The sequence below is a fragment of the Sipha flava genome, unplaced genomic scaffold (assembly GCF_003268045.1).
Source record: "Sipha flava isolate LNK unplaced genomic scaffold, YSA_version1 169_pilon_pilon, whole genome shotgun sequence".
In the NCBI taxonomy this organism is placed as follows: Eukaryota; Metazoa; Arthropoda; class Insecta; order Hemiptera; family Aphididae; genus Sipha; species Sipha flava.
The window spans coordinates 308,991-321,834 of NW_020271881.1; the positions used below are offsets into that span (position 1 = coordinate 308,991).

The 12,844-nt window shown below is 30.6% G+C and overlaps 1 protein-coding gene across 2 annotated transcripts in view; it reads right to left on the reverse strand.

The window, feature by feature from the left end:
* LOC112679834 (Krueppel-like factor luna) overlaps nucleotides 1–12,844 on the reverse strand; it is a 109,677-nt gene that overhangs the window by 22,283 nt on the left and 74,550 nt on the right. For both annotated transcript variants that reach the window (XM_025549760.1, XM_025549759.1), the window contains exon 2: nucleotides 2,888–3,408. In XM_025549760.1, the coding sequence (XP_025405545.1) occupies nucleotides 2,888–3,408 (521 nt within the window). The remainder of the gene's footprint in view (nucleotides 1–2,887; nucleotides 3,409–12,844) is intronic.

Sequence of the window (12,844 nt, forward strand, 5' to 3'; positions counted from 1 at the left end):
TGCAGTTCAGAATTTAATTTTGGATTTAAAAAAGTGAATGTAACAATATGTAAATACACCAAACCTCGAGACCTGAATTAATAGGCGAAATACGCAGATTTTCTTTAGAAAAAAAAATAACATTCACATATAACGAAAAAAATCTTATCATATAAAATACCATTGTAATATACTGTTATGATTTTTTTTTTCATTAAAGACTTTATACAAATAGTTTCCAGAAACCTGTATTATTCGAACGTTATACGATAAAAGTATTCATAACATATTTCTAATATTATACACATTACGAGTACATGCTTGAAAGTATATTGTGTACTCGTTCAACGATTATAGCGCCATGATGAGATCTATGAAAGGGATATAATGTATCCCTTATATATTATATATTACGAACTATTATTGCGCGTTAGAATTTCAGATAACTTAAAATCCAATAAATTGAAGTCTTAATTATATATATATATATATATTTATTTTTTTTGTTTTTTTTTACTGTATTGAACCTGACATTCAAATATGCATTTTAAATATTTCATACTCAGTATCGTAAAATTAAATTATATATTTTATCGGGACCATAATATGTATTTATGTAACTTAACATTGGAGTTATGAAATCAAATTTTTTATAATTAAGGAAATAGGTTTTTGGAAATCGCTGATTTCATTTTATTGTTATTTAATTAATATAAAATGTGTTTATGCTGCTTGCCTGTGAAGTGTGCATGCGAGTTGGTCCAATTAATGTGTGATAAGCATTCATCAACTTTGGTTTTTTTGATCAATAGCAACCATGTTAAAAATAATAGAGAGCAGGCAGTAGTATTAAAAATTACAGTTTTTTAATGCATGGAATGAAAGTGTACATATGCATAAGTACAAACTGGTCTAAATACGAAAAAAAGTAGGTGTGCCGCCAAATAAATTCACTACAACATATTATAGCTAAAGCTGATAATTTGATGCATCCATAAACGTTTTATAGTTATGCAATTGGTTATAATGTACAAGCGTTTTATAGGTAAATGTCGTTAGTAAAAACTGTTATTACCAATATTATTTTGATTTATATTATTCATGATCCATAAGGATAAGTTTTTAATATTTTTTTAATTGCATAAATATATTTCAATAGAATAAAAGTCTCATGAAAATATAGGTACACAATTTACTGGATTACTTTCATGTTTATTTTTCATATTAAAAATAAAAGACATCTAAAATAATATTTTGTATCTTAATTAATGTTTTTTTTTTTTTTTTAACTCATATAAAATTAATAAATAAACACATTTAATAAAATTGTTGTCATTAATTTAAACATCTTAGAAATAGTTTTGCAATTTATAACCTAACCGAGTACCTAATAAAAATGCATGCATTAGAGTTTTACTCGGAAATCGACGGTCGTAGTGTAGGTAAATATATATTTATAGTATAATTGACAGTAAAAGCTTTTTTAGGTAGTCATATAGTATTATTGATCACTTGATTGTTTACGATTGAAAGGCAAATTTAGTAAAAAAGTGATAAGATAATTTACACATTCTTTAGCAGAGTTAAATATAAATTATTAAGTATAATGTATACGATTTTTTAATCAATATATAAATAATTTATACATAGAAATAAATACATCTTTAGCCAGGTGTATTATAAATATAATATTTGTAATGCATGACTGGTTTCGAATTAAAAATTCATCATCAGATATTTACAAAGCTAATAAAATCGCGACTGAGTATGAAAAACTAAAGGTTATTAAATTTAAATTTATTTAAATTTTTAAAGTACTCGTAGATATGGTACATAAATAGTATAAAATATTTCAGTGATTTAATTAAATGTTCTACACAAAAAATTAGGTTAAAGTCACACTTGAAAATTAGATATTCGTCAAGACTTTAAATCACATAAAACAATATTGTGTTAGTCTGAACAAATAAAGTTAATTTTTACACAAAAAAAATATTAATTGAAAATATATTTAATATTACGTTTTAAATAGGAATAGTAGTACATTTGTTTATACATTATATAATTATTAGAGTTAGGATGTTGATGACTTTTGCATTTTTTTCCCTTTGATTCTATACAATGCTATCCTAGCTAAAAATTTATTTCACACTCCCTTGATGCAAAATATTCTAATTTTATTTTGCATTTATAGGGATTTTTAGCTATAAATGCACTTTTTTTGTTTTTTAACGTTATTTATCAACATTTTTAAGTCATTTTTCACATTTTTTGTATTTTTTGTACAATGTGGGGAATTTTTCTTAAATTTTACATTTTAGAGCAATTGTTAAACCCAAGTTAGGAAACAAATTCAATAATTAATAATTTTATATAATGCTTAAAATGTAAATTTAAAATGTTGTTTATTAATATTAAAATTTATAATTCATAATTTAAATTACTATTAATCCTATTATCACACTCATATCTCTAATAAAAATTATTATTTATAAATACATTTTTTCACTTACTTAATTAGTTTTTTAGATTATTTTTAAGATAATTTTTTTTAAGGTTTTAGGAAATTTTGCATTTTTTTTTAGAGAATTTTTGTGTGTTTTATAGATCATCAACATCCTAACTCTAACGATTATTATACGAGTACAATATACATAACAAATTGTTTTTTATTATTTATATTATTTTAATAGTTGAAAATATTTGGTAAAGTATCGTAATTTTATATTCAAACTAAATAGTAATTAATGAATCTTTATAAGTTAAACGTAAATTGTTTATTGTTACCTATAGACTTACAAATTAACGTTGTTAAAAGTCAAATCAACTAAAAAAGGTCATGTTTTTTGCCAAATTAAGGCTCGATAATCACCGATCCTTATGGTGGCTTATATAATTTGCGACTTACCTGTTGTAGTTAAAGGACTTGCAGTTTTCGGCCGCTGTGTACGTCATGACATCTGGTGACACAGGATCGCCGGTGCCGCTATGTTGATCGGCTACATAGTTGATCAACATGTCTAGGTCGATGAATTCATCCGTCCCGTAGCATACTGGGTCGTGGGGTTGCTGCTGGTTATGGTGTTGAGTATCGTGATTGACATGGTGATTTCCGTTATCGAGGATTGCCATTGCGTCGCATCGTCGGTGGCCGTCGATTAAAGGAATTGATCCGGGAACCGGCCGGAGGTCATCCTCTAGTGGGATTGACCCGGGCACTGACCGGAGATCGTCTTCCAGTGGAATCGACCTGGGCACCGGTTGGAGATCATCCTCCAGTGGGATGGACCTGGGCACCGGTCGTAGGCTGTCTGTCAAAGGGATGAATTCAGGAACCGTACCCGAACCACAAATGTACACCGGCGAAGCCTGCGGTCCCATAGGGTTTCCCAGCCAAGATATGGTGTCCTGCCACACTTGCCAGTCGTCCTGAGAAGAATAAAACGAAAGGTTTATTAGTTGGCGCGGGCAAAAAACTAGCAGTCTGTGATTATAATTATTATTATAATAACGTTATAGATAGATAGCGTTTAGAATATATTAGCATTACATAAATATTGTTTTTTTATATTCCTAGCAATATTTTCTAAAAAAAAATATTGTGTCAATGTTTCAATTTCATTTCTTATGGAAATATTTTTCAGTATAACATTAGAACAACTTTGTTTTGGAAACATTGTGATTATATTCATTTAAAGTTATTATGGAAGTATATTTATGATGCATTATAGATAATATTCATATTTTCCATAAACAACATAATTTGAACTACGTTTGTTTGGAAACGTTGTAATGGTGTTTATTTGAAGTTATTTTGGAAATATGTTTTTAATGTTTTATGAAAAATAAATGGTCTATTGAGCATCTATAACCATAATTTAATATATTTACATATTAGTTATTATTTTATAAAGAGTGGCTAAGTGGCTTACAGCGAATAGGTACCTGATATTAAAATTGTTAACAATTTTGATTTCTAACAGTTTTATTATTGCACATTTTGGCTCCAGATAGGAGCGGCGAAATGCACTGAGTGACCGTTCTTATTAAAAATATGTTCAGTCAGTGTGATAAAAAACGTATACGATTCCAGTTGTGTGTTTTTGACGTTAAAATATGCCCATACTAATATTATTAATTTAAGTGGGCGAAAATATATTCTAAAATTAAAAAATAAAACTAGATGAATTTGATTATTCTAAATGTAAAATATGATATTTATACATGATAGTTTAAAGGATTATGATTTAATTATTTTAGTAATTTAGGTTATATTAATTGTGATTTAATTTTTTAATTTGTATTGGTATTTTTTTTTAGATGCTCTATAAGAAAGAAAAAAAATCAGTGCAACTCTATACCAGAAAATATCAACTGTTGTAGCAAAGTGGTTAGGATAGGCACCAAACAGAATTTAAAAAAAAACAAAAGACTATTATCATAATACATTACTTAAAGGACTGTTAAAACTTATTATTATTATAATTATTATAATTATTAAATACAAGTATATTTCACAGATATTTTTTAAACCTGCAAAGATTTCCATAATTTCTAAATTTTTACTTTTTACAATATTTATAGGAATATTGTTAAAATATTTTAAACAAACACTGTGGTATAATGTTTTAAATGCTTTCACGATATTTAAAATTAATATTTCAACAATACGTTAAAGAAATATTATAAACACATTTTCTTAGCTGTCATGGGTTGTTGTGACAGTATAATATATAAATTAATATAAAACACATAGTGGCGATATAAATATTTTTTAGTAAATATTTATAACATATTTTGAAAATGTGACATTGTTGGGTATAAGATCGTAGAATAAGGCAAGATTAAAAATATTCTGAGTGATATTCGTAATTGATTCTACTAACGAACAAAGTTTGTCGCTTAAATTAAAAAAACCCGAACAGGTGAAAAATATCCAAAATAATCATAAGTATATTGATCCAATGAAAGTAATGTTGGATCATAAATCGAGTACCAATAATTGAATGTCTGTATGTACCTATATACATTTAATAGACTTTCACGTGTTTTATATTTTGATATATATTTGAAACTTATAGAAAATAAATTCGGTTGTAATATTAAAACATAATGTACCTAACCAAATTACGTAATATAAAAAATATATTATTTTTGTGCGGGCGTACCAATCAAACATAATCGTATGTACAACACGGATTACTATTTTGGCATACTCGTCGTGTGAAAGTTTATTTGGTTGTATTCAAATCAAATACTCTATACATCAGTGCATTATTTATGTAAATTGCTTTACCCCTTGATCATCTCATCGCTTGATCGTTACATATCTGATTCTTGAAGTTTGTTTAGACTGGCAGGTCTGGTCAGCGATGTATAGGTATACATATGTGTGCACAATATTTATTTCAAAAGTTTATGTTATGAAATGAACTGTATTCAGATGAAATATAAAACTCAGAATATTATTTTATACGAAATCCTAACATTTAGCTCAGAACACTACGCGACTGTCGAATAATTAAATAGCATTTTGCAGTGAGAGTGAAAATCTGGTTGTACAACGCGCTTACGATTGTTAATAGTTTATAAAAAAAAACCCATGTGATTACAAAGAAACTCAACAAAATGTTTCGTTTGCAAATGATAAATGTAAATTTATTTCACTCAGTTTGATAAAATCGAATCAAAATAAAGTTCAAGTCCGATGTACGGCAATTGTAGTTACTTAAAGTCCCATACCTGTGCGTGCGTGAGTGCGTGTGTGTGAGAGTTGCCGGTGAAGACGAAATATTGTTTTATTTTTTATAAAAATAAAATGTGCCTTTATTTAAATATAACGATTGTTATTTAGATTTCACACGGCAGCCACACGGGACTGCGTTAAGTTACAAAAGGCCATAGTGACGAATTGGAGAAAAACACATTTTGTCGACGTGCATCGGAATATTAAATCAGGATCGACTACAGCGAAATGCGGTTAGTTACTGCGGTAGTAACTTGCTCTTTTGTCTCATCGATAAATAAATCGAGCAGAGTAATCGTTTTTTAATCACTTGTGGTTTGAAAAACTATAAACGACCGGCCGAGTGGCTCGGAGAACAGCGAATAAGGAGCGAGGAAAAAATGAAAGGAAAAGTATTATGATTCGTACCACACAATGTCATACATTATACCTGTGTATACATACGAACTAGTCAATTATCGTACGAGACGAGCTGCGTATAAAATATATATATATACCTATGCATATTATTATATAGATCCTCGGGGCAATTTTTTTTTCTTCTCCCTTCCTTCTTCCACCGTTCACGGAAGGCACATCAGTGTAGTGGTCTACAGTTGGCCAAATAAATTGTGTATTATCATTATTTTATACGTTATTTATAAATTCGGGTACGTGTATAGTTAACTATTCCTACTCGTGTGCCGACAAATTCATCGATAGCGAATCGAGATTAAAAAGTCACCGGGACGATAATCAGACCGTTGCAGGACGTGTGATGCATGTTTTTCGCTTTAAACGTTTTACAGCTGGCGTTTCTCGATTGCTCGGTTTGAACGGGAAAATAACATCACGCGCGCACACAGTTAAAGAACACGTTTTCAAAAACGGATAAGATCGCGACGGATGTTTAAAATAACGATTTATTTTTATTTTTTCCGAATTAGATTAGACTCGTTCTACCAGGGTTATAATTTTTACGTTTGTTCGGTTACTTCGGCGTACGCGTCTACCGTAGCGGCTAGTAGACACTCGACCCGAATGTATAATTTAAATCGGCGTGGCATGTACCTACAACTATATCGTTATTTGATTCGCACGGCCGGTGTTCCCTGATAAATTCCTTTGGCGAAAAAAGGAGTAGAAAGATATAAAGCAAAACACGCTTCTGTCTCGTAAGCATTAACGTGTACTAACTTAAAATTCCGTCGACGCACAGGCAACGTTACACTCGCTCGACCAGTGCGCAGTCGACGAATTCCTTGCGAACCGATTCCTCTGCCATGTTTCTGCTATCCGAAACCACCCGAACGGTAGCCGTATTTTTGTACGGGTGTAAATCGAAATAGCTATTAGATAGACGCACCGTCGGGGAACGCTCCTGGTAGACAACTGCGAATTCCGACAAAATAGACGCAACAGATTTATAACGGGCAATTCTCGGTAATTAATTAAAAACTAGAATAACCGCATTAGGATAATTATATTTTTTAGAACGTTTACAGCACACGAACGATGGTTGTTTAACAGGTATATCTGCAATAATAGCGATGTGATTTATCGTAAACGATTTACGTTTGCTTGATTGGTTCACTCGAAGTTTACTTAGTCCCGTCCTAAAACGCTAACTAAAGTATTACATTACCACTCGAGTATAAACTCTTTCGGCATAAACCACTAAAAAATATGATTCAAACGATCAACTGGTGGTACAAGCAGTACTTTCCCTCAACTGAACCGATATATTTTTGGATAGGCCAATAACTTTTTTCGGGATACTCGGAGGGATTTTTTTTCCAACGTGCGATGTTTCTCACTTTACTATGATTTTTCAATCGGTCCGGAACAAATGTTTAGGTGAATACTCCGTTCCGTCTCACTCAAAACGATCTACTTTGGGTCGCATCCCGTCGCCATCGCATAACCATGACACTCTCATTTTTCAACCATCCAGGCCGGTTTTCTCGTCCAACTCTATAATATTATACATTGCGTGTTCAGCCCGGCACCTAATTGCGATTCAAATCGAGATACGGCGAACGAGCAAGAAAAGATACTGGAGCGGTACGAGCACGTGTATATACCTATATTATCGTTATTATTACACACACAGTTGTCCGAGAAAAGAAAGCTCGTGCAGTGTACGTACAGCGGTCACAATTACTACCAGCAGTCAGTGAAAATTCCAGACCTCGGTGACATAACGACGTCGTTTTCGACCCACATGGACCAGTTTGGTATGATCGACGTGTCGTTGATTTCACGTGCTTCAAAACGCGCGCGCGTAGTAATAATAATAATAATAATAATAATAATATGATTTATCACGAAACGATTTACGGGGACGTGCAAAGGAAAACCCGGTTACCGCCGCCGTGGTATAATAACAACGTCGCGAAGTATTACAACCACGGATGTGACAAAATACCGTTCGATATTGCTACGAGTCCACAGGAAACTCGTTTGATAATGTTTTAGCTGCGGGCTCTTTAAAATATGTATAAATATAAAAAATTGATTTTACTCACCGAATAAAGCACTTTCTTAAAAAAAAAAAAAAATGCAAATAGTTATGCATGATAATATAACATAATTTGTGTATTGACCATGTTAGGATTAGCGAAAATTATTCAGAATGTACACATCCATGTACAGATATACAACGTTAATGAAAACATACTATTATATTCTATAGATATAAAATATCAATAAAATTTAGTGTATTAATTATATTTAATATAATTCTTACGTAATCTTTTGTATTATTTAAAACTACTGATTTCAAGTTATTACTAAAATAGTTATAAACATCGTATTATACACATTTATTCAACTCATAATATTTTATCCGCAGTAAAAGTTCAGTACTTCAAAACTGTACCTAACTGTCTCGTTGCTATTCTCCGATATATTTTTAAATAACGAAAACGTGATAAGACATTGCAGCTTGCTGGATACTGAATGAAAATGCGTTTATTGGTTGCCTAGTTCAATTTGTACGTGAATATTAATTTTATTTTTTTTGGTACTTTATAAATACTCAATTAAATGATTATATGATTATTTTCCGGTGAATGTAAAACCATGTGGGTACATGAACATTTCAAGGATTGCATATTGATACTTTTCAATTTATATCACTGAAATACACCTTCGATCAATATTATTATTATTATTGTTATTATCATTAGGCAATAAACAAATTGAATAACGGGTAAAAATTACGACATCGCGGTACCTTTATTATAATTTAAATTATCGTTTTCGTTGATCTCACATTCGAGTCGTATCATTTTGTACAAGCGTACTGTACATACACAGATATCACGACGGAACGCGTTACATCGACTGCTTTGCGGTTGAAATCGGAATATCAGAACACCGGTTTACTGCGGGAAACATTTCGGTAACTAATTATCTATTATATTAAACACACCTTTCCGTCGTGTACGACCGCCGACGAGTTCGTGCGGAGTTCCAAATAGGTACGCACACGCGCACACAATATGTACGTGCGTAGAGCTAAAACCGTGTTTAAACAAATTGAGTAATTATTATTGTATTAGATAACAGATCAATAATATATGTGGCATAGACGTTTTTGTTTGTCCGATATGTTATAAGTGTGCCGCGGTCTGTCCGCACGCGAGTTACAAAACGATAAATAGTACAACTGTGTTTGATCAGGAACGTGCGGATGCATTTTTTCCCCTCAAAATCATATCAAGTGTGCTCTGTACCTACTTGTGTAACGTGGAGTACGGTATTATTGAAGCGTTATGTTACAGACGTATAAATCATTTTACTTTTATACTTCGATTATTACCCATTCGTTGTTAAATATAACATATACTAATCGTTTACTTTTCCTTTTTCTCTCTCACTCTTTGCCTCTCGTTCGGCATTCGTTTTCGAAATGAGATTATTATGTAATTCCGAAACCTATATTTTAATTGGACTAAAAACGAAATGATTTTTTGTTCAGACGGATCAATCATTATTGTGATAAGGGCACAGGTGAAGGTAGGTACACACGTAGAGGAAATCCTCAAGATTTGGACTCTGCAGTCCAGTCCTTGAGGATTTCCTTCACGTGTGTAGGATCGGCCTTAAGGCCTATGTCAGCCTGCGTAGTCCGAAAATCCTCTTCATATTTCAATAAAGAAAAACTGTGATGGCTAGACTGTACAGTTCAAATTCACACTTGTGGAGGCACTGTGAGGTCTGCCTTGAGGATTCATGTTATATCACTATTATTTTAATTTTGTTTTAACCATCAAGCAAACGTTTATGTATATTTAAATTTTATAATTTCCTCTTCGTGTTAAAATTTAAAATGAGCCGTGAATTTATTGACGAATTCATTAAATTGTATGAAAACAAGCCTTGTCTTTGGCACATTAAATCAAAAGATTAACATGTTAGGAACAAGAAAGATTCTGCGTATGTTAAATTAGTCAACAAACAAAGATAAATTGAACCAAATGCCACAAAACACAGCGTAATAAAAATAATAAATAATATGAGAAGCGCTTATAGAAAATAAAACAAAAAAAATAAAAGAATCCATCAAATCTGGTGCATCATCAGACTCCATGTACAAACCAAAATTGTGATGGTACTTCTCATTGTTGAGGTAAGTTTAATATATTTTTTTTTTCATTTAAAAAACCGAAAAATGCCACGAAAATAAAATAAAATAAATTAAAACAATTTATTTAATATATGCATTGCGTAATTGTCTTCTTATAAATTGCGGTTAAGCTTAACTTAAATATACCAGTAGTTGTTTGGAAAGCTATAATAAAACACGCGGTTATTTACTTATTTTATTTCGCTCAAATCGCAGCTGCGACACGATACACATACTGACTTATTAAGCCAAATTACCAACATAACTGCTGCCTGGCTAATGGATTGCCATAAAAATAAACCGCAACTTTGTTTCCGGTTAACCGATGGCGAACCGTACACCGCTATGATCTGTATCGTTTTAATACAAATGTCTGCACGACCTTCAACTTCCAATTTATTAATCCGCCTTAGCAAGCCAATCGCTAACAATGAAATAAATTATAACTATTATATAATATATATATATATATATATAATGATAATTACTATGCATCCATCCCATCCATCCATTACAGAAAAATTAAACTAGTAGCCTAAAGAAATTTATCTACGACAAATTTGTTATCACTATTTCAATAACTAATTTAAAGATTTTTTATTCACACATTTTTTAAAACCCGTATTAATATTTAATTCAACGACTGTTTTTATAAATTTATTTTAAATTTTCTTGTATTTAAACTGGTTCTCTTATTATCCATCAACTGGGTCGAAATAAATATATTATGAGATAAGTATTTATCAAGTTGTTCGGGGTAAATGTATACTTATCATTGAGATTCTCAAATGTTATATTTCTCAAAAATGATAAATGTATAAAATCTCACTAGAACGAGACAAATATCCTGATATTTAATATCAACTCATTAGGTATCACTTTCTTTAGAAGAAAGAAAAACATTTTACCATCACTACAACTTAACGCTGTTGATCACTTTTATCGAATCTGTAAAATTTAAAGAGATAACGAATTATTGTATTTACTCATGTGTTTTAATAATACTTCATCATAGGTGAATTATATAGATCACTCCCACCTTCCTGACAAAGGAATCTGAATCATAATGGATTTCTCTTTGATAAAAAGTATAGATATCAGTATTGTACATTATCGTGTGCGGATATATAAAGTATACGTTTCGTTTACCATCTGCTACAAACTCACACACACACACATATATATATATATATATATATATATATATTTATATTTATAAATATTATATGTATAAAATAATGCAATGCAATACCGCCATATTCTTATTAATGACCTACAATACGTGTCGAAAAGCGGAGGTTGAAACTTCCGATGACCTTTAAACTTACTATGTTATTACATTACAATGAGATTTTACATCTTATAACTATGCATATTTTATATTATAATCACGTGCGGTCGCGTTCAAAACGGGCTAAACGTACGTGTATTTATATTGTGTTGTACCTATGAAATTATAGATGAAATACGTGTGCACTGTATAAACGTATAGCAGTAGACGGCAAAATGTATAAGAACGTTTGAACAGTTGTGACATGATATTTTATAGGCAGCTGATATTTCTGAGTCACTTTATTTATCTGATTCGACTTACTTTAATTGTTTTCGAAACAGTTGAACAAAACTCTAGGTTTTCTGAATTAATGAAAGTCAAGATTTAACAAATCAATCCATGAAATGAGCCCAAGAACATATAAAGACATTTTTCAGTAAAAAAAAAAAAAAAGAAATGTGACATTTTCATATTAAAGATTTAAATGTATTTAAGAATTATGTACAGAGATTATATAAAACTGTAACGCCGATTAAGAATTACGTAGTATATTATTAATATCTATGTAGCCAATAGTGAGTGATGTATTAGAGTAAGTTGTCGTTATCATTAGAAAATATCGTTTCCATTTGCGAGAATCTCGAATCAGTTACGTAAATGAATTACCTAGTTTTTCTGCACAAAATAACAATAATAATAACAACAACAACCACAACAGTATCGGCTTGTAATAAATATTTAATCGCTAACACAGTACTAATGTGTTGGTAGTAATAAAACGCATATGAACCTTAATAATTAAATGACAGTAAAAAGAAAAAATGTGCGGTGAAATACTTGAAACCAACAATATTTCGACACATGTCGCGATGTACTTTGCGTAGATAATAATTTAAAATAGATAAAATATTATCGAATTAAGTCACGATTTTATTGACTTTGTGTACCCGATAATGAATTTTTAATTCGAAACCGATCGTACATTACAAAAATAATAATATTACAGGATAAGCGTTTGTTTATTTACTTATTTATTTAGAGCAGGGGTCGGCAACCTTTTCGTAGAAAAGAATAATTTTTTTTAAAAGTTTTAAAAGAGAAGCAGAGAGTCGCACGGTTTGTGAACCTTTTTTTCTTTTAGTCGTAATTTTAGTATAGTATAATAACTATATTATAAAGACTGAATTAAAAAACTTATCATAGTACGAAAATCGATTAATATATTTTACTAAGC